This window comes from Sycon ciliatum, chromosome 10 (assembly GCF_964019385.1).
Source record: "Sycon ciliatum chromosome 10, ocSycCili1.1, whole genome shotgun sequence".
Taxonomy (NCBI): Eukaryota; Metazoa; Porifera; class Calcarea; order Leucosolenida; family Sycettidae; genus Sycon; species Sycon ciliatum.
In genome coordinates, this window is record NC_088652.1 from 760522 (window position 1) to 786258 (window position 25737).

Here is a 25737-nt window from a genome sequence, read left to right on the forward strand (position 1 = left end):
GTTCATTTCCTGTTATCAGTTACACCGAGTCGAGGACTCGAGGCACGACTTACTTGTGCGGTGTGTGTAGCTTCTACCCTTCGCAAAACAGCGCTGAAGCACGAATGTTGCACTTGTACAGGCTAGTACCAGGGAGTTGTCAAATATTTCAAGACTCGCTGGCTACCATCATGCCTCTGGTCTGCCTTGCACATGGGCAGCAAACTTGAAAAATTTCAGTTCGAGTACTCGTCATCCAACGAATGTTCATTCTGCGAAGCTAGATGAATGAATTTTGAAAATTGGCGATATTTGTTTCAGCCCTAGCGCAGATCATAATACCGTACTCGCGCGATTAGAGGCCTCTCTCTAATAGTGCCCTATCTTGAATAGTGCCCCAGTCTCTAAGATTTCAAAATTTTAAAAATTGAAATTTGAAAGTCTCTAAGAGCCAGGAAAAAAATAAAGCCCTCTCTCGAATGGTCCCCCCCCCCCCCCCCTCCCTTCCCCGGTCTTGTAACCAAGCGCATACAAATTTGGTGTGCTTTTTGTCCAAGTCATTGAACTGGTGGTTTCAGGATCAAAATCGCAGTTCGTGTTGCCCCTTTCTGTTGAGTCAACTTTAGGCTCTGTTTTTCTTCTGCTTTCTTTGTTTGTATGTGGGATGAAGTAAATGTACCAGAATTGAAAAAATAGTACCCTGTTGACTGGCTGTGACATCACACAATGGCTGGCTGTGACATCACACAATGACTGGCTATGACATCACACAATGACTGGCTGTGACATCACACAATGACTGGCTGTGACATCACACAATGACTGGCTGTGATATCACACAATGACTGGCTGTAACATCACACAATAACTGGCTGTGACATCACACAATGACTGGCTGTGACATCACACAATGACTGGCTGTGACATCACACAATGACTGGCTGTGACATCACACAATGACTGGCTGTGACATCACACAATGACTGGCTGTGACATCACACAATGACTGGCTGTGACATCACACAATGACTGGCTGTGACATCACACAATGACTGGCTGTGACATCACACAATGACTGGCTGTGACATCACACAATGACTGGCTGTGACATCACACAATGACTGGCTGTGACATCACACAATGACTGGCTGTGACATCACACAATGACTGGCTGTGACATCACACAATGACTGGCTGTGACATCACACAATGACTGGCTGTGACATCACACAATGACTGGCTGTGACATCACACAATGACTGGCTGTGACATCACACAATGACTGGCTATGACATCATAGTATACACTACTATAGACTGTCTAGGTAATACTCAGCATGTCATGTGACTCGGTGGAATGTGCTGCACCTCCCTGTGTGCATATGCACAGGCAGCAACATCCTATCTACTGTCGGACAAGACGATTCAAACATCACTCTGTTCCGTTGGTTTGAGTCCAAGTGGAGAGTGGAGCGTGTCTTCACGAAGCAGATGGTCACCCAGCTGGCAAACCTCTCATTGCCTCCAGGCATGTTTGCCTTCCGATCTGCTGCGTTGATCGTCTATACGTTCTCCACCTCCCTTCAGCCAGGTAAGGTGATGAATACGTATTTAGTCATGTCGAAGCGGTTCTGCCATGCCCAAAGACTCTAGATACGATCAAAGGACCTGATAGACGAGAACGACCTGGAAGTGAGCTGTCAAGTGTTTGCACCTGATTATGTTTTCAATGTCTACTAGGTATTTACCTGATGCTGGGCACTGGGTGGCTGTAATGAGTAGATTTGGTGGCAGTAGTGGTAACAAATCCCGTCATATTCATGCCCTTGGCCACTTGGACACTTTGACTACTTCATCCGCGTCATTAAAATTGTTGTTTTACACATCGCGATGTTTGTGACTGGCTCGTCTACGTCAGACTGTCGGAATCGCTGTTTTCTGTGTTCGAACATTGGTGCGACCCTTCCTGCACAATGTCTACTTGTTACTGAAGCCGTGATGGTCTCCGACATTGTCGGAGCTCTCATCCGCATCGAACGAATTCATCGTGCTCCGCACTATTCCGCCACAGAGCGCATGTCGTTTTTCTGGACTTACTGCCGTCCCACATCATTCCCGTGGGCATTTATCAAGACTGCAAGTTCGGTATAAGAATCCGTGTCTCTCCTGAATTCGAAATGATGAAGTTGACGATGCCAAGAACAAAGTGTTCTCAAATCCCTAAAAAATGCGCTGCGTGTGGCGCATGTAGCTAAGAAGGTAGCAGGTCTGAAAACACTAACAAATCAGCGAAGTGCTTGCAAGGAAAGAAGGTGCGGACCTGCTTACCCTATAACGCTGGAAGGTCGTTACAGTGTACTTGAAAAATGCTAGTTTTCCGTCATCGCCTGCCACCTGGAGGCATTGATCGCTTGAAAACAAAGCTTCTGGACCTGAATTTGAACGCGCGTCTTGTTCAGCGTTTTAGTGAGTGCTGAAGGGTCTGCCTCAAACTCTAATGAAGGCGTCGACCTTAGCCGATAGCGCAGCAAAGCAGGAGGCCACAAACTAAATCTTGGTCCGTCGACAATGCTCAGCCTAAATTTCTAGCTGATTTCTTTGCCATTCGAGTGGACAAGATCAATTTGAAAAATCGCTCTGGGGAGCGACAATTTTAATGACGTGGAGGAAGTACGTTGCAGAGGACTTCGGTCATGATCGACATGTCGAGGAACTATAGCCATTCCGGACTTCGGGTTGCAGGAAGCCAGAGGACAAAACGTGTTATCATGATACACACTAGGCATGGAACTGATACGCCATTGCGAGTAAACTAATCGAGGAACGACAAACAGTATGACTAAATGAACGATTACCAAATACAATGTTGAAAGGCAAAAGATCTCACAAGAATGATGGGGTGACTTTTATTGCTTTGCCGATAAGGATGATTTGCTTGTGTGGGCAAATTGCATCCATGGGTATTTGGGCACGCTTGTTTGAGTGGTGCCTTGGGGCTAACGTGAGTGAGGAGATGTGGTGTCAGACAGAGAAATATGTTGGTGAAGAGCACACTCCCGTTTCAATGGTAGTTTCTTTGCAGCGCTGGCATCTCAGCCATTGCAGAGCATCCTCTACGTGCCAAACCTGTACCGGCCAGGTAATTTCCAACTTTCTTGAAAGTTGCTATAAAAGAATAAAGTCTGCCTTTCTATCCAATTGATCCAGGTTGTATATTAGGTATGTTCTTAGTCTCTCTTGCTCGCTCTCTGTCTCTCTCTCTCTCTCTCTTTCTCTCTCTCTTCCTCTCTCTCTCTCTCTCTCTCTCTCTCTCTCTCTCTCTCTCTCTCTCTCTCTCTCTCTCTCTCTCTTTCTCTCTCTCTCTCTCTCTCTCTCTCTCTCTCTCTCTCCCTCTCTATCTCTCTATCTCTCTCTCTATCTATCTATCTATCTATCTTTGTGTCTGACTGCCTGGCTCTTTGTGTGTCTATTTCCGTTTTTTGGTCTTTATTTCTCTCACACTTCAGCGGACACTGTCGTCGCGGAGCTGGCCCGGAATGCTTCACTTTTCTTGAGAGTGAACGCCAGCTCTGGCGGCACAGTCTTGTCGACAGTAGGACGTTCTCTGAGCAACTTTACTGTGTGGTTTCGACGGTTTAACTTCAAGTGCTACAACGCGACCAACATCACCGTCAGCTGTAGCTTCAGCCCGTTCAATCAGACACTTCGTTTCGAGGACGGGCTGTACGAAGTTGCCGTCTCTCCACACAGTTCTTCTGTACTTAGCGTTCCAGCTCTGTACAGAATCCACCCAAGACCGACTAGCGCCCCCACTCTGATGACCAGCCTGCCATGTAAGTTGATATTGTGTTTACCTCAGCCAAAAATGAGCATTGGTCGATGAGCATTCACCGATGAACATTTCCCTCTGTGAAGCTGCATACGTTCATAATGAGTGCCTGTGAGAAGGCGATGCAAATTGCCGGTAGAAGCCACCCGATGTATCTACTAAGAGTTCACCATGCATGTACCGTTTGCACTGTATGCACTGTTTGCACTGGGCAGTTACACAGCTAGTGATTCATACAAATACACACGCAGTTTAGCATGTTTAGGAGATTGGTGGAAGTATCAGAAGAATGGCGGGCAATATGAAGGGGTCAGCGCTAAAAAGGTGCGGACAGGGGCCCGCTATTCTTCCAGCCCTCCAACCATGTGATGTACACTGCCTCCCCACCGCCTCTGTCTGCGATGTTTTTCAACGCTCACACTATCCTGTTACCTACCATCCTCCTGACACTTGCACTCACTTGCCGTCTCTCCTAGTGCCTAGGCCCACGCTAGCTTTCTTCCAACCCCCGACGCTATCAGACTTAGCACCCACCTGCTCTTATCGCTAACTTTGTTTAGTGTCTTTGTTCCTATGTGTTTATATGCGCACTGCTGGGTCGATTCCCATGATCAGTTGTCTGATGATTTCCTAGCGGCATCAAACTCAGAGTAAAAAACCAACCTGAACATTCTCCGCTGAGTCTGCCATGTACTAACTTCTAAGCTCTGGTTGTGACATTGAACACTCCATGGAGTTCAGGACTCACTGCATTTCTGTCAGTCATAGGCCATAATAGAAAAATGACTTTATTCTCTTCTAGATCTATTGTGCTTTAGCTGCAGGTAGAAATGAGTAGAACCAGATCATCTGTGGAGGTCATGCAGGTGATTGGCATGTCAAACAATGGGGCTTCCGGTCAATTGATTGCAATTCCATGTGACCACATTAATATGTGACAAGGGTGACCATGTGACGGCATGACCATTTAACCAGGGTGACCATGTGACGGCATGACCATTTGACCAGGGAGATCATGTGACGGCATGACCATTTAACCAGGGTGACCATGTGACGGCATGACCATTTAACCAGGGTGACCACGTGACGTCATGACCATTTGACCAGGGTGACCACGTGACGGCATGGCCATTTAACCAGGGTGACAACGTGACGGCATGACCATTTGACCAGGGTGATCATGTGACGGAATTACCATATAACCATGTGATCATGTGATCATGTGATCATGTGATCATGTGACCACAACTGAGTCTCATGAGATATTTGCCCGGTTGATTATGGAAACTTGTAACTTAGTTAGGGGTGGTGAAAGTGTGACAGAACTGTAAACAGTGGACGGGCAACACAGAATTGTCACTAAATACAGCTTGGTTGCTAGTGAAGCAGTTAGTGATGAAACGTGAACGCGAGATTGATAGTTCCATGTTGGCAACACATGCCTTTGGAATAGAGGAACACCCTGTAGGAGAATCTTTTTTTACGCTGCTTTGTCACAACCCTCCTGTTTTCACTCATAGACTCTTCAACATCAGTCATGGTGCCTCCATCGGGCGGAGAATCCACACCATCGCTGTTCAGTTCATCGCCGAGCAGCAGCAATGCTCCGTCACCGAAGGGCAGCATGGGTGGCTTGTTTGCAGGCATTGGCAGTGCTGTGGCGCTACTAGTCGGTCTCCTCATCCTAGCATGCGTGGTGCTAGTGAGACGTCGTCGCAAGGGTGGAGTCAACATCCAAGCTCAGAGAACGGGTAAGAAAGAAAGAACCAGGATTTTAAAATGTGTACTACATGTAGAGTATGTATAAGCTATCGGCTGGTTACAAGCACAAGCAAGTCTTCTGTGAACACAGCAAAGGAGACCTGACTATACTGTATCTGTGTGACCATTGTACTCCTTACACTGAACAGATACAACGGACATTAAGTACTCTGCGTAGTCTGAGGCTGCTTAGCTACCCCAGTGTAATGTTTTGATTACCTCCCTCTGCAGGGCACTGCATGATCTCCTTACGTTGCAGCTCAGGAATATGTTTCCTTCCTCTTTTGATGGTGCAAATCCAGCATGGATAACCTTTCCCAAGCATGGCCACCCTGTAATACCCTGTGAACAGGAGTGATAGAAGTAGCATCAGCAGAGACAGTAGCATCAGCCGAGACAGTAGCAGCAGCAGTGACAGTAGCATCAGCAGTGACAGTAGCATCAGCAGTGACAGTAGCATCAGCCGAGACAGTAGCATCAGCAGTGACAGTGACAGTAGCATCAGCAGCAGCAATGAGCATGCAGTTATTCTGAAAGACTGGTGAATGACAGGAGAGCAAGTGGGAGGGATTTGTGGGGGATTTCCACTTTTTTGCTGCTGGTGTTGGAGAGACAAAGAGCTATACTGATGATTAACACAGAGAGAGAGGAGGGAGAGACAATTGCGTCTTATGCAACCCGGAGAGGGAAATAATTGCTGGTTGTTGCAGCAGGATTAAAGACTTGTGTCTTCCTGTGTTGGGGAGAGATGGAATGGTGTTGGGGAGAGATGAAGTGGTGTTGGGGAGAGAGATGGAGTGGTGTTGGGGAGAGAGATGGAGTGGTGTTGGGGAGAGAGATAGAGTGGTGGCGGGGAGAGAGATGGAGTGGTGGCGGGGAGAGAGATGGAATGGTGTTGGGGAGAGATGGAGTGGTGGCGGGGAGAGAGATGGAGTGGTGTTTGGAGAGAGATCGAGTGGTGTTGGGAGAGAGATGGAGTGGTGTTGGGGAGAGATGGAGTGGTGTTGGGGAGAGAGATGGAGTGGTGTTGGGGAGAGAGATGGAGTGGTGGCGGGGAGAGAGATGCAATGGTGTTGGGGAGAGATGGAGTGGTGTTGGGGAGAGAGATGGAGTGATGGCGGGGAGAGAGATGGAGTGGTGTTGGGAGAGAGATGGAGTGGTGTTGGGGGGAGAGATGGAGTGGTGTTGGGGAGAGAGATGGAGTGGTGTTGGTGAGAGAGAAAGAGTATTTTTGGGGAGAGAGATAGAGTGGGGTCAAGGAGAAGGAGGACTTTGCCTTATGATGGTGAATAATGTTTTATCTGCCTTTTGTGAGACTATCCAGCAACTGAAGAATGCACGAGAGGAAGTGTTTTCTGATTTGGCAATTTGATGACAACAGAATTGCACTTTGGTGACCGATGAAGTGCTCCCACCGGGTCAAACCCCAGGCATGCTGTTATTTTTTTAATGATTTCATAAGTTGTCGGTTGCTGGTTGCAGGAGATGTATACATGCCTGTTGAACAAAGACTTTTTCTTCTCATCCACCTGAGCTGGAGTCTCAGCACCTGTAAGGAATATGACGACAAAGATATGGTTGGTGTAAAGCATGATCGTTTGTCCTTCAAGTAATGATAATGTGATGCCATTGTCCACTCATTTGAAGAAAATATCTTGATGGTTCTCTTCTGTACAATGCTCCATATGCAGGTCACCTTCAGGAATTTGGCACTGACTTTCCTTTTCACCAGCGCATTCGGCTCCACTTTGCGTGGGGGGCAGCCAGGTACCTTCCATATGGACCGCCCCCCGCCGCTGACGTGGACGCCATTGCTGAAGGAGAGCAGTGCTATCGGGAGTTCTGTCAGAGATGCACGTGGGACCACCGAGCAACAACCGGCCGCATGTTGGCATGTTTTGCGGTGCACCTGGCCCCGTCGACTCCTCTGTCGGCTATCAAACAATACATCACCGATGTCGCTCTAGCCGACGAGGAGCGCGGGCAGCCAGATCCCAGAACCTCTGCCACGCTTTTGTCCAAAGTCCTTCAGGAGGTAGGGGGAGCCGGGAAGCCGCCGCAGCTTCCTCTGACAACCACACTGGTCAAATTGATCATCGACCAGCTGTTGGTCAAGGAGGGAGTTGTGGCCGACGACAAGATCATGCTCCAGGCGGCAATCTTGTTAGGCTTCTACGGTTTCCAGTCACTCGACTCCATCTGCGAGTGCTACCCAAGAGGACAGGGCATCAGCGCTACTGCGGAAGATGTTACCCTCGTCAATCATCCAAACGGCGAGTGTGTCATACGCTTTCAAGAAAAGAGTTGGCCGCTCGTCCGTATTGTCTATGTCAGCAGAGCCGAGGGGCAATATTGCCCAGTGTTTGCCATGCGCACTTACTTGTCAAGGCGTAAGGCAGACACTGGGTCGCCTGGGCCTCTCTTTCGCTATCTCTCTGGTTCACCTCTAACTGTCCACCACTTGACCAGAGAGGTACGCGAACTGTTGACGGCGGGAAACATCAATCCCGCAATAGACTTCGGAGGGTACTCGTTCCGGATCGGTGCGACCACGTCCGCCATCGTCTCTGGCGCACCTGATTGGCTCATCGATGGTCTCGGTCACTGGGAAGGTCGAAGTGTAAGGAAGTACCGAGACACCGAGCTGGAGGATCTGCCCGACATGTCATCTTTCCTCTACAGGTCAGTCCTGTAGTCGGGTAGGTTCTCTAGTAACCAATCAGGGGAATTCCCGGATTCCTGAGGTGACAGGATGTGCTGCAGCATCACCATCACCATCATCAACATAAAAAATAATAATAAAAAAATCATCATCATCATCAACATCATCATCAACATCATCAACATCATCATCAACATCATCAACATCATCAACATCATCAACATCATCATCATCATCATCTACATCATCAACATCATCAACATCATCAACATTGTCATCATCCCCGCCGTCATCCCCATCGTCATCATCATTATAATCAACATAATAAACAACAACAATGTATAGGAGGCCTTGGTCTAGTCTTTACTAAATCAAATTACTAGTGTAATTATGCATTTGCCAGCTAGGCAGCAACATCAGCAGCATCAACAGCACCAGCAGCAGCAGCAGAACCCGGCTGAAGCAATAACAGTAACGGCTTGCTGAAGTGAAAACAGTAACAGATGTCTGTAGCAGAGAAACTTCCAGCCAGCTCAAGCCAGCTGAAGTAGCAGTGGCCTGCAGTAGCAACAATAGCAGCAGCCTGCAGTAGCAACAGTAGCAGTGGCCTGCAGTAGCAACAATAGCAGCAGCCTGCAGTAGCAACAATAGCAGCAGCCTGCAGTAGCAACAATAGCAGCAGCCTGCAGTAGCAACAGTAGCAGTGGCCTGCAGTAGCAACAATAGCAGCAGCCTGCAGTAGCAACAATAGCAGCAGCCTGCAGTAGCAACAATAGCAGCAGCCTGCAGTAGCAACAATAGCAGCAGCCTGCAGTAGCAACAATAGCAGCAGCCTGCAGTAGCAACAATAGCAGCAGCCTGCAGTAGCAACAGTAGCAGTGGCCTGCAGTAGCAACAATAGCAGCAGCCTGCAGTAGCAACAATAGCAGCAGCCTGCAGTAGCAACAATAGCAGCAGCCTGCAGTAGCAACAATAGCAGCAGCCTGCAGTAGCAACAATAGCAGCAGCCTGAAGTAGCAGCAGGCTGAAGCAGTCATGATAACAACAGCCGTGGCAGTGACAAAAACAGTTGGCTGTTCCAACTACCATACTAGACGGCTTTAGCCGAGACCTTTACGGCTGTAGGACTCAAGACAAATTCTGGCTGAATCAGTGGCAAAAACAGCCAGTCCAAGCACTTTAGACAAATTCTGGCTGAATCAGTGGCAAAACACAAATTCTGGCTGAATCAGTGGCAAAAACAGCCAGTCCAAGCACTTTCTTGTACAGTCGCCTGTACCAGCAACGATAACCATAGCAACCGGCTGAAGAAGCGACCAGAGCAGTCGATTGAAGCAGATAAGAAAGCAGCAACGATAATTGCCGGCTGTTTTGTTGCAAGTTTGCGGAGTTGAGGGTTCGATGGACTTCTCGTGTACTCTTCATGGTAGTTATTAGTTACACAGTGCCAATCCCAATGTATTATTGTCCAATATCTACAATGCGAACTTATTTGTCAAGGCGTTTGGCAGACACTGGGTCGCCTGGGCATCTCTTTCGCTATTTCTCAGGTTCACCTCTAACTGTACGCAGATTGACCAGAGAGATACGCAAACTGTTGACGACAGGAAATATCAATCCCGCAATAGACTTCGGAGGGTACTCGTTCTGGTGCCGGCTGAAGCAAAGACGGTAAAAGCCGGCTGAGGGAACAACGATAACTGACGGCTGAATCAGTGACTACAACAGCCGAGTGTAGCAGAGACGATAACAGTCGGCTGATCTAGTGACAATGACAGCCGGCCGAAGCAGTGATGCCAATAGCCGGCCGAAGCAGCGATGCCAATAGCCGGCCGAAGCAGCGATGCCAATAGCCGGCCGAAGCAGCGATGCCAATAGCCGGCTGAAGCAGCGATGCCAATAGCCGGCCGAAGCAGCGATGCCAATAGCCGGCCGAAGCAGCGATGCCAATAGCCGGCTGAAGCAGTAACGATAACAGCCGGCTGAAGCAGCGATGCCAATAGCCCGGCCGAAGCAGCGATGCCAATAGCCGGCCGAAGCAGTAACGATAACAGCCGGCTGAAGCAGCGATGCCAATAGCCGGCCGAAGCAGCGATGCCAATAGCCGGCTGAAGCAGTAACGATAACAGCCGGCTGAAGCAGTGACCATAACAGCCGGCTGACACAGTGATGACAAACTGAGCCGGCTGAAGAAGCGACCATACCAGCCGGCTGAAGCAGGGACGGCAATAGCCGGCTGAAGCAGTGATTACAATAGCCGGCTGAAGCAATGACTCCAACAGCCAGCTGTAGCAGAGACGATAACCGCCGGCTGAAGCAGTGATTACAACACCAGCGTGTAGCAGAAACGATAGCAACCGGCTAAAGCAGTGACGACAATAGCCGGTTGAAGGCGCGATGATAACAGCCGGCTGAAGCTGTGAAGATAAACGCCTGAGTCAATGCCTACAACAGCCAGGTGTAGCAGAGACGATAGCAGCCGCTTAAAGCAATGACTACCAGAGCCAGCTGTAGCAGACACGATAACGCACGGCTGAAGCAGCGACGATGACAGCCGGCTGTAGTAGTGACGATAACAGCCGGCTGAAGCAGCGAAGACAATCGCCGAATGAACCAGTAAAGATCGCAGCCGGCTTAAACCATGACTATAACAGCCGACTGAAGCAGTGACGATAACAGTCGGATGTCGCAGGGACTATAACAGCCGGCTGACACAGTGATTACAAAAGCCGGCTGAGGAAGCGAAGGTAACAGCCGGCTGAAGCATTGACGATGGCAGCCGGCTGAAGCAGAGACAATGACAGCCGGCTGAAGCAATGACTACCACAGGCGGCTGAAGCAATGACTACCACAGCCGGCTGAAGGGGCGATGACAACAGCCGGCTGAAGCTGTGATGGAAACAGCCGACTGCAGCAGTTACGATAACAGTCGGCTGGAGTAACAACAATAACCGGCTGAAGCAATGATGATAACAGCCGGCTGAATTAGAAACGATAACAGCCAGCTGTAGCAGTGGCGATGACAGCCGGGTGAAGCAGCGACAATAACAGCCGGCTGTAGCAGTGACGATAACAGCCGGCTGTTGCAGTGACGACCATAGCCGGCTGAAGGACCGATGATAACAGCCGGCTGAAGCTGTGATGACTACAACCACCTGAATCAGTGACTACAACAGCCGGGTGTAGCAGAGACGATTGCAGCCGGCTGAAGCAATGACTACCACAGCCGGCTGAAGCAATGAATACCACAGCCGGCTGATGGAGCGATGACATCAGCCGGCTGAAGCTGTGATGACAACAGCCGACTGTAGCAGTTACGATAACAGCCGGTGAAGTAACAAAAAAAGTAACGACAATAGCCGGCTGAAGCAGTGATGATCACAGCCGGCTGAAGCAGCGCCAATAACAGCCGGCTGAAGCAAAGACTACAACAACCGGCTGTAGCTGTAGCAGAGATAATAACAGCCGCCTGTAGCAGTGACGAAAACAGCCGGCTGAAGTAACAACAATAGCCGGCTGAAGAAGTAATGACAGCCGGCTGAATCAGATACCATAACAGCCGGCTGTAGCATTGACGATGGCAGTCGGCTGAAGCAGCGACAATGACAGCCGGCTGAAGCAAAGACTACAACAACCAGCTGTAGCTGTAGCAGAGATAATAACAGCCGGCTGTAGCCGTGACGATAACAGCCGGCTAAAGTAACGACAATAGCCGGCTGAAGTAACGACAATAGCCGGCTGAAGCAGTAATGATAACAGCCGGCTTAAGCAGTAATGATAACAGCCGGCTGAATCAGATACAATATCACCCGGTGGTAGCATTGACGATGGCAGCCGGCTGAAGCAGCGACAATGACAGCCGACTGAAGCAATGACTACCACAGGCGGCTGAAAAAATGATTACCACAGCCGGCTGAAGGAGCGATGACAACAGCCGGCTAAAGCTGTGATTACAACAGCTGACTGTAGCAGTTCCACTAACAGCCGGCTGAAGTAGCGACAATAGCCGGCTGAAGCAGTGATGATAACAGCCGGCTGAATCAGAAACGAGAACAGCCGGCTGTAGGAGTGACGATGACAGCCGGTTGAAGCAGCGACAATAACAGCCGGCTGTAGCAGTGACGATAACAGCCGGCTGTTGCAGGGACGACCATAGCCGGCTGAATGACCGATGATAACAGCCGGCTGAAGCTGTGATGATTACAACCACCTGAATCAGTGACTACAACAGCCGGGTGTAGCAGAGACGATAGCAGCCGGCTGAAGCAATGACCACCACAGCCGGCTGAAGCAATGACTACCAAAGCCGGCTGAAGGAGCGATGACATCAGCCGGCTGAAGCTGTGATGACAACAGCCGACTGTAGCAGTTACGATAACAGCCGGCTGAAGTAACGACAAGAGCCGGCTGAAGCAGTATTGATAACAGCCGGCTGAATCAGATACGATAACAGCCGGCTGTAGCATTGACGATGGCAGTCGGCTGAAGCAGCGACAATGACAGCCGGCTGAAGCAATGACTACCACATGCGGCTGAAGCAATGACTGCCACAGCCGGCTGAGGGAGCGATGACAACAGCCGGCTGAAGCTGTGATGACAACAGCCGACTGTAGGAGAGATAATAACAGCCGGCTGGAGAAGTGAGGATGACAGCCGGCTGTTGCAGTGACGACAATAGCCGGCTGAAGGAGCGATGACAACAGCCGGAGACGTTGTGATGATAACAGCCGACTGTAGCAGTGACTATCACAGCCGGCTGAAGTTACGACAATAGCCGGCTGAAGCAGCAATGATAGCAGCCGGCTGAATCAGAAACGAGAACAGCCGGCTGTAGCAATGACGATTGCAGCCGGCTGAAGCAATGACTACCACAGGCGGCTGAAGCAACGACTACCACAGCCGGCTGAAGGAGCGATGAGATTAGCCGGCTGAATCAGAAACGAGAACAGCCGGTTGAAGCAGCGACAATAACAGTTGGTGGAAGCAAAGACTACAACAACCGGCTGTAGCTGTAGCAGAGATAATAACAGCCGCCTGTAGCAGTGACGAAAACAGCCGGCTGAAGTAACAACAATAGCCGGCTGAAGAAGTAATGATAACAGCCGGCTGAATCAGATACAATAACAGCCGGCGGTAGCATTGACGATGTCAGCCGGCTGATGCAGCGACAATGACAGCCGACTGAAGCAATGACTACCACTGGCGGCTGAAGCAATGACTACCACAGCCGGCTGAAGGAGCGATGACATCAGCCGGCTGAAGCTGTGATTACAACAGCCGACTGTAGCAGTTCCATTAACAGCCGGCTGAAGTAGCGACAATAGCCGGCTGAAGCAGTGATGATAACAGCCGGCTTAATCAGAAACGAGAACAGCCGGCTGTAGCAGTGACGATGACAGCCGGCTGTAGCAGTGACGATAACAGCCGGCTGTTGCAGGGACGACCATAGCCGGCTGAAGGACCGATGATAACAGCCGGCTGAAGCTGTGATGATTACAACCACCTGAATCAGTGACTACAACAGCCGGGTGTAGCAGAGACGATAGCAGCCGGCTGAAGCAATGACTACCACAGCCGGCTGAAGCAATGACTACCACAGCCGGCTGAAGCAGCGATGATAACAGCCGGCTGAATCAGAAACGATAACAGCCGGCTGCAGCAGTGACGATGACAGCCAGCTGAAGCAGCGACAATAACAGCCGGCTGAAGAAAAGACTACAACAGCCGGCTGTAGCTGTAGCAGAGATAATAACAGCCGGCTGTAGCAGTGACGATAACAGCCGGCCGAAGTAACGACAAGAGCCGGCTGAAGCAGCAATGATAACAGCCGGCTGAATCAGATACGATAACAGCCGGCTGTAGCATTGACGATAGCAGCCGGCTGAAGCAGCGACAATGACAGCCGGCTGAAGCAATGACTACCACAGGCGGCTGAAGCAATGACTACCACAGCCGGATGAAGGCGCAATGACAACAGCCGGCTGAAGCTGTGATGACAACAGCCGACTGTAGGAGAGATAATAACAGCCGGCTGGAGAAGTGAGGATGACAGCCGGCTGTTGCAGTGACGACAATAGCCGGCTGAAGGAGCGATGACAACAGCCGGCTGAAGCTGTGATGATTACAACCGCCTGAATCAGTGACTACAGCAGCCGGGTGTAGCAGAGACGATAGCAGCCGGCTGAAGCAATGACTACAACAGCCGGCTGAAGCAATGACTACCACAGCCGCCTGAAGGAGCGATGACATCAGCCGTCTGAAGCAGAGATGATAACAGCCGGCTGAATCAGAAACGATAACAGCCGGCTGTAGCATTGACGATGGCAGCCGGCTGAAGCAGCGACAATGACAGCCGGCTGAACCAATGACTACCACATGCGGCTGAAGCAATGACTACCATAGCCGACTGAAGCAGTGATGATAACAGCCGGCTGAATCAGATACGATAACAGCCGGCTGTAGCATTGACGATGGCAGCCGGCTGAAGCAGCGACAATGACAGCCGGCTGAACCAATGACTACCACAGGCGGCTGAAGCAATGACTACCACGGCCGGCTACAGGAGCGATGACAACAGCCATCTGAAGCAGTGACGACGACAGCCGGCTGTAGGAGAGATAACATCAGCCGGCTGGAGAAGTGAGGATGACAGCCGGCTGTTGCAGTGACGACAATAGCCGGCTGAAGGAGCGATGACAACAGCCGGAGAAGTTTTGATGATAACAGCAGACTGTAGCAGTTACGATAATAGCCGGCTGAAGTAACGACAATAGCCGGCTGAAGTAACGACAATAGCCGGCTGAAGGAATGACAATAGCCGGCTGAAGCAGTAATGATAACAGCCGGCCGAATCAGAGACGATAACAACCGGCTGTATCATTGCCGATGGCAGCCGGCTGAAGCAATGTATACCACAGCCAGCTTAAGGCATGACTACCACAGCCGGCTGAAGGAGCGATGACAACAGCCGGCTGAAGCTGTGATGACAACAGCCGACTGTAGCAGTTACGATAACAGCTGGCTGAAGTAACGACAATAGCTGGCTGAAGCAGTGATGATTACAGCCGGCTGAATCAGAAACGATAACAGCCGGCTGTAGCAGTGACGATGACAGCCGGCTGAAGCAGCGGCAATAACAGCCGGCTGAAGCAAGGACTAGAACAACCGGCTGTAGCTGTAGCAGAGATAATAATAGCCAGCTGTAGCATTGACGATAACAGCCGGCTGAAGTAACGACAATAGCTGGCTGAAGCAGTAATGATAACAGCCGGCTGAATCAGAAACGATAACAGCCGGCTGTAGCAGTGACGATGGCAGCCGGCTGAAGCAGCGACAATAACAGCCGACTGAAGCAATGACTACCAAAGGCGGCTGAAGCAATGACTACCACAGCCGGCTGAAGGAGCGATGACAACAGCCGGCTGAAGCTGTGATGACAACAGCCGACTATAGCAGTTACGATAACAGCCGGCTGAAGTAACGACAACAGCCAGCTGAAGTAACGACAATAGCCGGCTGAAGTAACGACAATAGCCGGCTGAAGCAGTAATGATAACAGCCGGCTGAATCAGATACGATAACAGCCGGCTGTAGCATTGACGATGGCAGCCGGCTGAAGCAGCGACAATGACAGCCGGCTGAACCAATGACTACCACAGGCAGCTGAAGCAATGACTACCACGGCCGGCTATAGGAGCGATGACAACAGCCATCTGAAGCAGTGACGACAACAGCCGGCTGTAGGAGAGATAACATCAGCCGGCTGGAGAAGTGAGGATGACAGCCGGCTGTTGCAGTGACGACAATAGCCGGCTGAAGGAGCGATGGCAACAGCCGGAGAAGTTGTGATGATAATAGCCGACTGTAGCAGTGACGATAACAGCCGACTGAAGTAACGACAATAGCCGGCTGAGGCAGTGATGATAACAACCGGCTTTCGCGGGGTCTATAACAGCCGGCTGATGCAGTGATGGCAAAAGCCGGCTGAAGAAGCGAAGATAACAGCCAGCTGAAGCAGGGATCACAATAGCCGGCTGAAACAATGACTCCAACAGCCAGCTGTAGCAAAAACAATAACAGCCGGCTGTAGCAGAGACTATAACAGCCATCTGAAGCAGTGACGACGAGAGCCGGCTTTAGAAGAGATAACAGCCGGCTGGAGAAGTGAGGATGACAGCCGGCTGTTGCAGTCAAGAGAATAGCCGGCTGAATGTGCGATGACAACAGCCGGAGAAGTTGTGTAGCAGTGACGATAACAGCCGGCTGAAGTAACGACAATAGCCGGCTGAAGCTGTAATGATAACAGCCGGCTGAATCATATACGATAACAGCCGGCTGTAGCATTGACGGTGACAGCCGGCTGAAGCAGCGACAATGACAGCCGGCTGAAGCAATGACTACCACAGCCGGCTGAAGGAGCGATGACAACAGCCGGCTGAAGCTGTGATGACAACAGCCGACTGTAGAAGTTACGATAACAGCCGGCTGAAGTAACGAAAATCGCCGGCTGAAGCAGTAATGATAACAGCCGGCTGAATCAGAAACAATAACAGCTGGCTGTAGCAGTGACGATGACAGCCGGCTGAAGCAACGATAATAACAGCCGGCTGAAACAAAGGCTGCAACAACCGGCTGTAGCTATAGCAGAGATAATCACAGCCGGTTGTAGCAGTGACGATAACAGCCGGCTGTTGCAGTGACGACCATAGCCGGCTGAAGGACCGATGATAACAGCCGGCTGAAGCTGTGATGATTACAACCGCCTGAATCAGTGACTACAACAGCATGGTGTAGCAGAGACGATAGCAACCGGCTTAAGCAATGACTACCTCAGCCGGCTGAAGCAATGACTACCACAGCCGGCTGAAAGAGCGATGACATCAGCCGGCTGAAGCTGTGATGACAACAGCCGACTGTAGCAGTTACGATAACAGCCGGCTGAAGTATTGACAATAGCCGGCTGAAGCAGTGATGATAACAGCCGGCTGAATCAGAAACGATAACAGCCGGCTGCAGTAGTGACGATGACAGCCGGCTGAAACAGCGCCAATAACAGCCGGCTGAAGTAAAGACTACAACAACCGGCTGAAGCTGTACCAGAGATAATAACTGCCGGCTGTAGCAGTGACGATAACAGCCGGCTAAACCAGTGACAACTATAGCCGGCTGAAGGACCGATGACAACAGCCGGCTGAAGCTGTGATGATAACAACCGCCTGAATCAGTGACTACAACAGCCGGGTGTAGCAGAAACAATAGCAGCCGGCTGAAGCAATGACTACCACAGCCGGCTGTAGCAGACACGATAACGGCCGGCTGAAGCAGCGACGATGACAGCCGGCTGAAGCAGCGACGATAACAGCCGGCTGGAGCAGCGAATACAATCGCCGACTGAAGCAGTAAAGATCGCAGCCGGCTGAAACGATGACTTTACCAACCGCATGAATCGGTGACTACAACAGCCGGTTTGATGGAAATAGCGCTGACAAAAACCAACATTACTTATTTGAGCAGCGATGCCACGAAGGCCGGAAGCTGCTCTGTCGACAACCAACATAATGGCATGATCAATGGGAAACCATCAACCAACGCAATGGATGGAAGCAGGGCTTTCAACAACCAACACAATGGATGGGAGAAGCGCTTTCGACAACTAACACAATGGATGGGAGCAGGGCTTTCGACAACCAACACAATGGATGGGAGCAGCGCTTTCGACAACCAACACAATGGATGGGAGCAGGGCTTTCGACAACCAACACAATGGATGGGAGCAACTCTTTCGACAACTAACACAATGGCATGATGGGAGCGGGTTTCTGGAAACCAAAAGGCAACACAACGACCAAGTGGCACCAACGCTAGCCATGGTGTCACCGTCATGGCTTGGGTTTGTCACAGCAGCCATGTCTGTAGATGAGTTGTACACCAGTACTGCTCCAGGATACTGGTCCAGGGTGACAGTGAGTGTGGATATTAGGAATACCATTCACGCAGGTACTACCCTCCAGCATGTGTGTATGACAAAAAAAGACAAAGAATATATCCCGGTGCAGCATGGCAGTTGCAGTCAATACCTTGAGGGAATAATGGCAGTAGTTGTGTAACCACTGTGGACCACCAATGCACCTTCCTGTGTTGGGTATCAACCAATGCCCCTTCCTGTGTTGGGTATCAACCAATGCCCCTTCCTGTGTTGGGTATCAACCAATGCCCCTTCCTGTGTTGGGTATCAACCAATGCCCCTTCCTGTGTTGGGTATCAACCAATGCCCCTTCCTGTGTTGGGTATCAACCAATGCCCCTTCCTGTGTTGGGTATCAACCAATGCCCCTTCCTGTGTTGGGTATCAACCAATGCCCCTTCCTGTGTTGGGTATCAACCAATGCCCCTTCCTGTGTTGGGTATCAACCAATGCCCCTTCCTGTGTTGGGTATCAACAACTACCACCCTGCCGCTGCAAAAACAACTACTGCCCTGCCGCCGCAGAAACAATTGCCGGGGGTGTTGGCAACGACACCACCGATTACAACTGCCCTGATTTATGGTGAAGGGGAAAGGTGGCAGGGGACTTGCAGTGTCTGTGTCACTATGCCAAAGATCACTCAATAACCCTGGCTGTTGCAGATTGGGATGCAGCTGCCTACGTACCTGCCCATATTGCTGTTGCAACTCACCTTTCCCACGCATATCGCTTGATAATGCATGCATGCTTTGCGCCGAGACGTCTTGATGCAAATAAAACCCTTTGCTGTACACTCCTCCTGCAATGACCTACATATACTGCTGTGGATCTACGCATGACTGGTGTGTATTATGTGTGTGGGTCACTGGGTGTGTGCACGCCATGTGGTGATCTTGTCACGAGAGATCATTGTTTCAAGTCCTTCTATGTATAGGGTATCTTTTGTTGGGAGGGGGGGTCCCGGGGGGGGGGGGGGGGGGTACCGGGGGGGGGGGGGGGGTCCCGGTCAAATCCAACCGATGCCTCTTTCAGAGATCTCTGCAGTTTAATTAAGGCGGTGAGGTTGTTCCAATGTACGTATGTATTAGGGTCTGTAAACCAAGTTTTGCCACCTCGCGGGATTGTTTTCCAATGATCATTAAGTGCTTGAACACCTGCTGGGATGAATATCTGTTCACTGAATAAACTGTGTGTGTGTGTTTGTGTGTATGTGCGTGTGTGTGTGTGTGTGTGTGTGTGTGTGTGTGTGTGTGTGTGTGTGTGTGTGTGTGTGTGTGTGTGTGTGTGTGTGTGTGTGTGTGTACTCTGTGTGTGTGTACTCTGTGCAGAACCAGTCGGCATTACTGGCGGAGACCAGTCGGAGAGTGCAGTCTATGCTGCTGGTACAAGCATGCGCAACTTGTCAGTCCGGTACAGCATCAGTTCATCTCCGCCTACACCAGCATCCCCTACTGCCGTTCAGGTACATATCCTTCTCTCCCTGCTCATCTTCCTAGTCTGTATAATGTGTATTCACATTCAGTCCTGTGTGTGTTTACATGCCTTAGAACTTTGTTGCCGTCTGATGAGGGTGTTGTTTTCAGACATGAAACTCTAAGTAACGGCAAGGAAGAACTTGATTGCACTGGTGCGGTTTGTGAATTGTCCGTGTCTGTTTTCTTGTGTGTTTTGAGGAATCCACCGCTCCGGTAAGCCATGCCCAGTCATCCGCCCCAAACTCACCATCGCAGATTCCGTTTTATGAAGAGGTGGTGACCCAGGCGCTAGGTGCCAGCACACTGCCGTCTACCGCTACCTCAACAGCAACAAATGACTCCGACAAACAGGTATGTGAGATGTGAGATGTGAGAGGGAGAGAGAGAGAGAGAGAGAGAGAGAGAGAGAGAGAGAGAGAGAGAGAGAGAGAGAGAGAGAGAGAGAGAGAGAGAGAGAGAGAGAGAGAGAGAGAGAGAGAGAGAGAGAGAGAGAGAGAGAGAGAGAGAGAGAGAGAGAGAGAGAAGATCAGGGCATGGCTAGCCATGGCAAATATGGGCACGCAAGAAGCTTCCCAGGCTAAGAGAATGAAGTGCGATACAGAAACGATGGAAGCGACTGTAAAAGCCTGTAATATGGCCCTGGGCGGAAACGTTAGTGAAGCGCCAGAACATGGACATGGCAACTAATGTGAGCCCGGGCGTTATTTCGGATAAGCGAGATGAGACTGATTTTAACCTCAACATACCGTCCTATGTACAGGATTAGCACAGTGTACTGTATACTATACTACCGTATGGTACATGTACTTACACATGCATGGAGCTGTACTTACACATGCATGGAACTGTACTTACACATGCATGGAGCTGTGCATGCACTGCACTGTGTATTGGACCTGTGATTTCTCCCATGGGCGTTCACACGGAGGTGGGCTAGAAAACGGGACAAGAGTGCCTTGTTGACACTCGGCACCTGGACAGCACCTGGACAGCGGGCGTTATACTGGTTGGGCGTTAATACAGGCTTTTAAGGTATGTGCGCGGAGAGCAGAGGACAAGATATTCGAGAGATGGGGACCTATTAATGGTATGGATATATTTAATGAATTTCTTGACAAGTTATAAAGTCGTGAAATTACACATATTACCTATAACTGGTCTGTCTCCAAATTTTCTTTTTATGCTTTGTTTGTGTGTGAATGTTGGCTGAATGATGGTGTCGATGGCCAGCCAACTCTACCGGCACGAAATTCACTGATCTTGTCATCTTCAAGTGTCGTGTCCAAGCCTGGCCGCATTACCCCTCGGGTAAGGACAGTTACTGCAATGCACTGTGTTGCTGTGTATATGTCCCAGTGAGTGCATATGTATGTGTGAGGGGGGGGGGGGTGTATGCGTGTGTGTGTGTGTGTGCATGTGTGTGCTTTTCGATGCATCTTCACTCTGGCACACTCATCATGCTATTTAAGCTGCCGCTGACCGGTATTGTTAGTGTGGCCCACGTAAGCAGGTGCTCTGACCGCAAAGCACACTTTCCAGCTTTGCTCGCGTATGCAGTAAAACCTGGTGTAAGAGACCTCTGGTCTGGGTTTAGCGACCACCTGCTCTTAACGACCGTCTTTCCATGCACCGACAGTTCTACACAGACACTGTGGGACCTGGTTCTAAAGACCCCCTGGCTTTAACGACCGTAGGGTGGTCGTTTAAACCAGGTTTTACTGTGGTTCAACATAGGAAGATGCATGTAAGTTACTTCCTCCGCGTCATTAAAATTGTCGCTTCGCACATCGCAATATTTGTGACTTGGCTCGTCTTAGTCAGACTGTCGGAATCGCTGTTTTCTGTGTTCGAACATCGGTACGACCCTTCCTGCGCAATGTCTACTTGTTAACGAAGCCGTGGTGGTCTCGGACTTTGTCGGAGCTCTCTTCCGCACCAAGCAAATTCATCGCGCTCCGCACTATTCCGCCCCAGAGCGCATTTCGTTTTCTGGAGTTCGTGCCGTCCCACATCGTTCTGGTGGGCATTTATCAAGACTGCAAGCTCAGGTATAAGAATCCTGGTATGTCTCCTGAATACGAAAATGCTGAAGTTGACGATAGCAAGAACAAGGTGGTCTCAAATTCCAAAAATGCGCTACTTGTGGCGCATGTTGCTGCGAAGGTAGCAAGGTCTGAACCACACCGGCAAAATCAGCGAAGCGCTTGCCAAGGAAAGAAGGTGCGGAACTGCTTACCCTATCCCGCTGGAAGGTCGTTACAGTGTACTTGAAAAATGCTAGCTTGCATTCATCGCCTGCCACCTGGAGCCGTGGAGGCATGGATCGCTTGAAAACGAAGTTTCTTGACCTGAATTTGAACGCGCGTCTTCTTCAGCGTATTGTTGAGTGCTGAAGGGTCTGCCTCAAACTCTGATAAAGACGTCGTCCTTAGCTGCAAGTGCAGCGAAGCGGAAGGCCACAAACTAAAGCTTGGTCCGTCAACAATGCTCTGCCTCAATTTCTAGCTGATTTCTGTGCCCTTCGAGTGGACATAATAAATTCGAAAAATCGCTCTGGGAAGCGACAATTTTAATGACGCGGAGGAAGTACATCTCTTGAAATATGGATCGATGTGTGTTAAGTATGGATCGATGTGTTTAAATATGGACTGGTGTGTCTAAATAAGGACGTATCCGTTGTAGGTATGCTAGCCTATGACTAGCTCTGCAGAAATGTTCTAAGTGACCTCACACAGAGGTCAGACGTTGAGTAGTGGAATTAGTGTTTATCTTCAGATGGAAACTTTGTGAAGCAGGCGGGTAGCACCGCTGTTGGAGGTGGACGGGGATGGGGGGTCGAGGGGGGGTCGAGGATCTCTCCCGGGAAATTTTCTGAAAATAGGGTGCAAAATCCTGCATTCTGGGCGTGGTCGGGCAAAAAGGTGGTGTGGCTAAAGCCGGACCGGCCAGACCGGCTGCTATGCCCCTATGAAGGTATCTCTAAAATGTCGTTAATAGCTGATCCACAACTCTCTAATCTCCCCCCCCCCCCCAACCCCTAGTTTTAACTCAGCCAAGGATGAGAGTTCAGCTTTGGGGTTGTTAGTAGAAACACTCCATTTTCTGTGCCAGAGCACAAGATTGCAACATCTCCACAGATTGTGTGTTTTGGAAAGCTGTTTTGCCATCTTCATAATCTTCATCTCACTTGAATGCTTTTTTGGCTGCTCAGAAGCCGTCTCGTCGCCGGGCAAAGAAGACAGCAGACGCTGCCGTCAAGCTTTCGCCCTACACTGACTATATGGATCCATTCGATGTAAGAGTTTTTTTTACTATAGCACCCCAGATGCTGTAAGTGTTTATGGCGATCATCAGCTGTTTTCTTCTATCTAGGGCCGAGGCAGGTAGCCACCGCAGTAACAAATTGACTAGCAAAATCCTCCTCACCTCAGTAACAAGTCGACTAGCAAAATCCCCCTCAACGAACCATCCCGATTTTACGATACTTCTCCAGACGTTTCGTTGTTCTGAACAACATCGTCAGTGGATAAAGAAACGTCTGGAGAAGTATCGTAAAAATTTCTATCGTTATTAAATGTTATCAAATATACCATCCCGATTTTAGGCGTGTACAAAAGTGTGCGTGTACACAGCTACATGCGTACATGATGTGCTTGTACACATATCCACATGCGCACACGCACACATCTATTGTACACATGTACATTATATACATGTATTTTACACATACACACACACACACACACACACACACACACACACACACACATACAAAAACACTTATGCACATACATGTACACAACAAATTCACGGTTCGCGTGATAATCAGCTGCAGCCAGTTTGGCGCATCCGCAGGAACACCACCACCCTCTCAGGCACACCACCACCCTCTCAGGAACACCACCACCCTCTCAGGCACACCACCACCCTCTCAGGAACACCACTACCCTCTCAGGAACACCACCACCCTCTCAGGAACACCACCACCCTCTCAGGAACAACACCACCCTTTCAGGAACACCACCACCCTCTCAGGAGCACCACCACCCTCTCAGGAACACCACTACCCTCTCAGGAACACCACCACCCTCTCAGGAATACCACCACCCTCTCAGGAACACCACCACCCTCTCAGGAATACCACCACCCTCTCAGGAACACCACCACCCTCTCAAGAACACCACCACCCTCTCAGGAACACCACCACCCTCTCAGGAAAACCACCACCCTCTAGGACCAAGGCGCAGATACAGCTCCTAAAGCGGTGGGAGGTGAGTAGATCAGACCCACCACAAAGTGGTCATAGACCAAAAATTCCGTTCATCCATGTTTCCCTCGTGCAAGCCCACGAGTTCCCAATCAACTGCGGATCCATGTTTTCCTCGTGTCAGGCCACGAGTTCCCAATCAACTGCGGATCCATGTTTTCCTCGTGTCAGGCCACGAGTTCCCAATTGACTGTGTGGCGCAGCACGGCGTCCTACTGTACGCACAATAGGGCTTGAAAATGATGACGTCAAAAGACGTCAGTAGTCATCAGAAGTCAAACCCTAACGATAGATTCTGGCTTTTGGATCCGTTGTGCCCATGACGAGTATTGAATGTGGAGGTTAGACCCCTCGTGTCACACCCATTCTGTTCCACTAGTGGGTGCCTGCCTGACCGAGAGGGTCTAGTTCAGTTACTACCGGTGGGTATGTCACTATGCTGTGAAGGTAAACTACCCAAACGTGTATGAACCCATAGAAAAACTGGACCCAAGTTGACCAAAGTGAACCCAATTTGATCCAATTTGACCCAATAGGAAGTCCGTATTGCCTTGACTCTGGGCTCGGTGTGACGTAGCTCTCTCAAGCCTTATGCAGAGTGCCAGATTTTAGCAGTATTTGCTGCCGCAGCCAGAGTGTGTGCCGGTGACAATTGGGCGAATCCAACCAGGCGGGTGTTCTAGCGCTCACGAGTGTGCAAATTGTGTGTTTGTGTTTGCATCTTCGTAAAAATTGCAATCCTGTCGCTGTGCTTTTAGGTCCGTCTTGACAATAAGGCTGGAGAAGACGTCGCAAGGACCACCGGATATGCGAGTTCCACCGCACAAAACTCCAACGCTGCCATCGCCGCTACCGCCAAAACCACCAAACACGACACCACTCCAGCCGCTGGCACTAGTGTTTCCATGGCAACAGCAAGTGCAACGACTCCTGTTTTCCAGTCGGAGGAAGAAGCTCGAGCGGCATCGCTACAAACAGCTGTCCCGGGGCCCGTGTATAATGAGGTATCTTTGCCCAAAAAGGTATGTGATTTGCAGTGTTCTTTGACTCCATGGAGAATAGCTATGGTGGTCCATCTGGTTGTAGTGGGTTTGATATTGCAGTTCGGTGGGTGGGTAAGTCTGTATATAGCTAGGCAAAGATAACATGTCGGGCAGATCCTCCAGCCTGGTGTCTCAGTACTTGTTCACACTGAGACCTTGCCAGTCACCGATGACCAATGACTGATCCCAATGAGTATATATATGGATATATAGCTCGGTGTCTCGGTACTTCCTCACACTACGACCTTCCCAGTGACCGAGACCATCGATGAGCCAATCAGGTGTGCCAGATACGATGGCGGATGTGGTCGCACCGATCCGGGACAAGTGCTGTCCGGATTCTTTCGGGACTAATGTTACCTACGACCTTCCCGGTGACCGAGACCATCGATGAGCCAATCAGGTGCGCCAGATACGATGGCGGATGTGGTCGCACCGATCCGGGACAAGTGCTGTCCGGATTCTTTCGGGACTAATGTTACCTACGACCTTCCCAGTGACCGAGACCATCGATGAGCCAATCAGGTGCGCCAGATACGATGGTGGATGTGGTCGCACCGATCCGGGACAAGTGCTGTCCGGATTCTTTCGGGACTAATGTTACCTACGACCTTCCCAGTGACCGAGACCATCGATGAGCCAATCAGGTGCGCCAGATACGATGGCGGATGTGGTCGCACCGATCCGGGACAAGTGCTGTCCGGATTCTTTCGGGACTAATGTTACCTACGACCTTCCCAGTGACTGAGACCATCGATG

General features: G+C 50.3%; 1 protein-coding gene across 2 annotated transcripts in view; it reads left to right on the forward strand.

Annotated features, from left to right (window-relative positions):
• The window catches only part of LOC135825639 (uncharacterized), a 46679-nt gene that overhangs the window by 8980 nt on the left and 11962 nt on the right, over window positions 1-25737 (forward strand). Inside the window, exons 5-12 of one of the 2 annotated variants that reach the window (XM_065338253.1) lie at window positions 1369-1569; window positions 3485-3811; window positions 5328-5558; window positions 19522-19655; window positions 19867-20019; window positions 20899-20976; window positions 22880-22963; window positions 24694-24957. In XM_065338253.1, the coding sequence (XP_065194325.1) occupies window positions 1369-1569; window positions 3485-3811; window positions 5328-5558; window positions 19522-19655; window positions 19867-20019; window positions 20899-20976; window positions 22880-22963; window positions 24694-24957 (1472 nt within the window). Of the gene's footprint in view, window positions 1-1368; window positions 1570-3484; window positions 3812-5327; window positions 5559-7259; window positions 11196-19521; window positions 19656-19866; window positions 20020-20898; window positions 20977-22879; window positions 22964-24693; window positions 24958-25737 lie in introns of those variants that run through there. The other variant, XM_065338252.1, reaches the window with a different exon arrangement.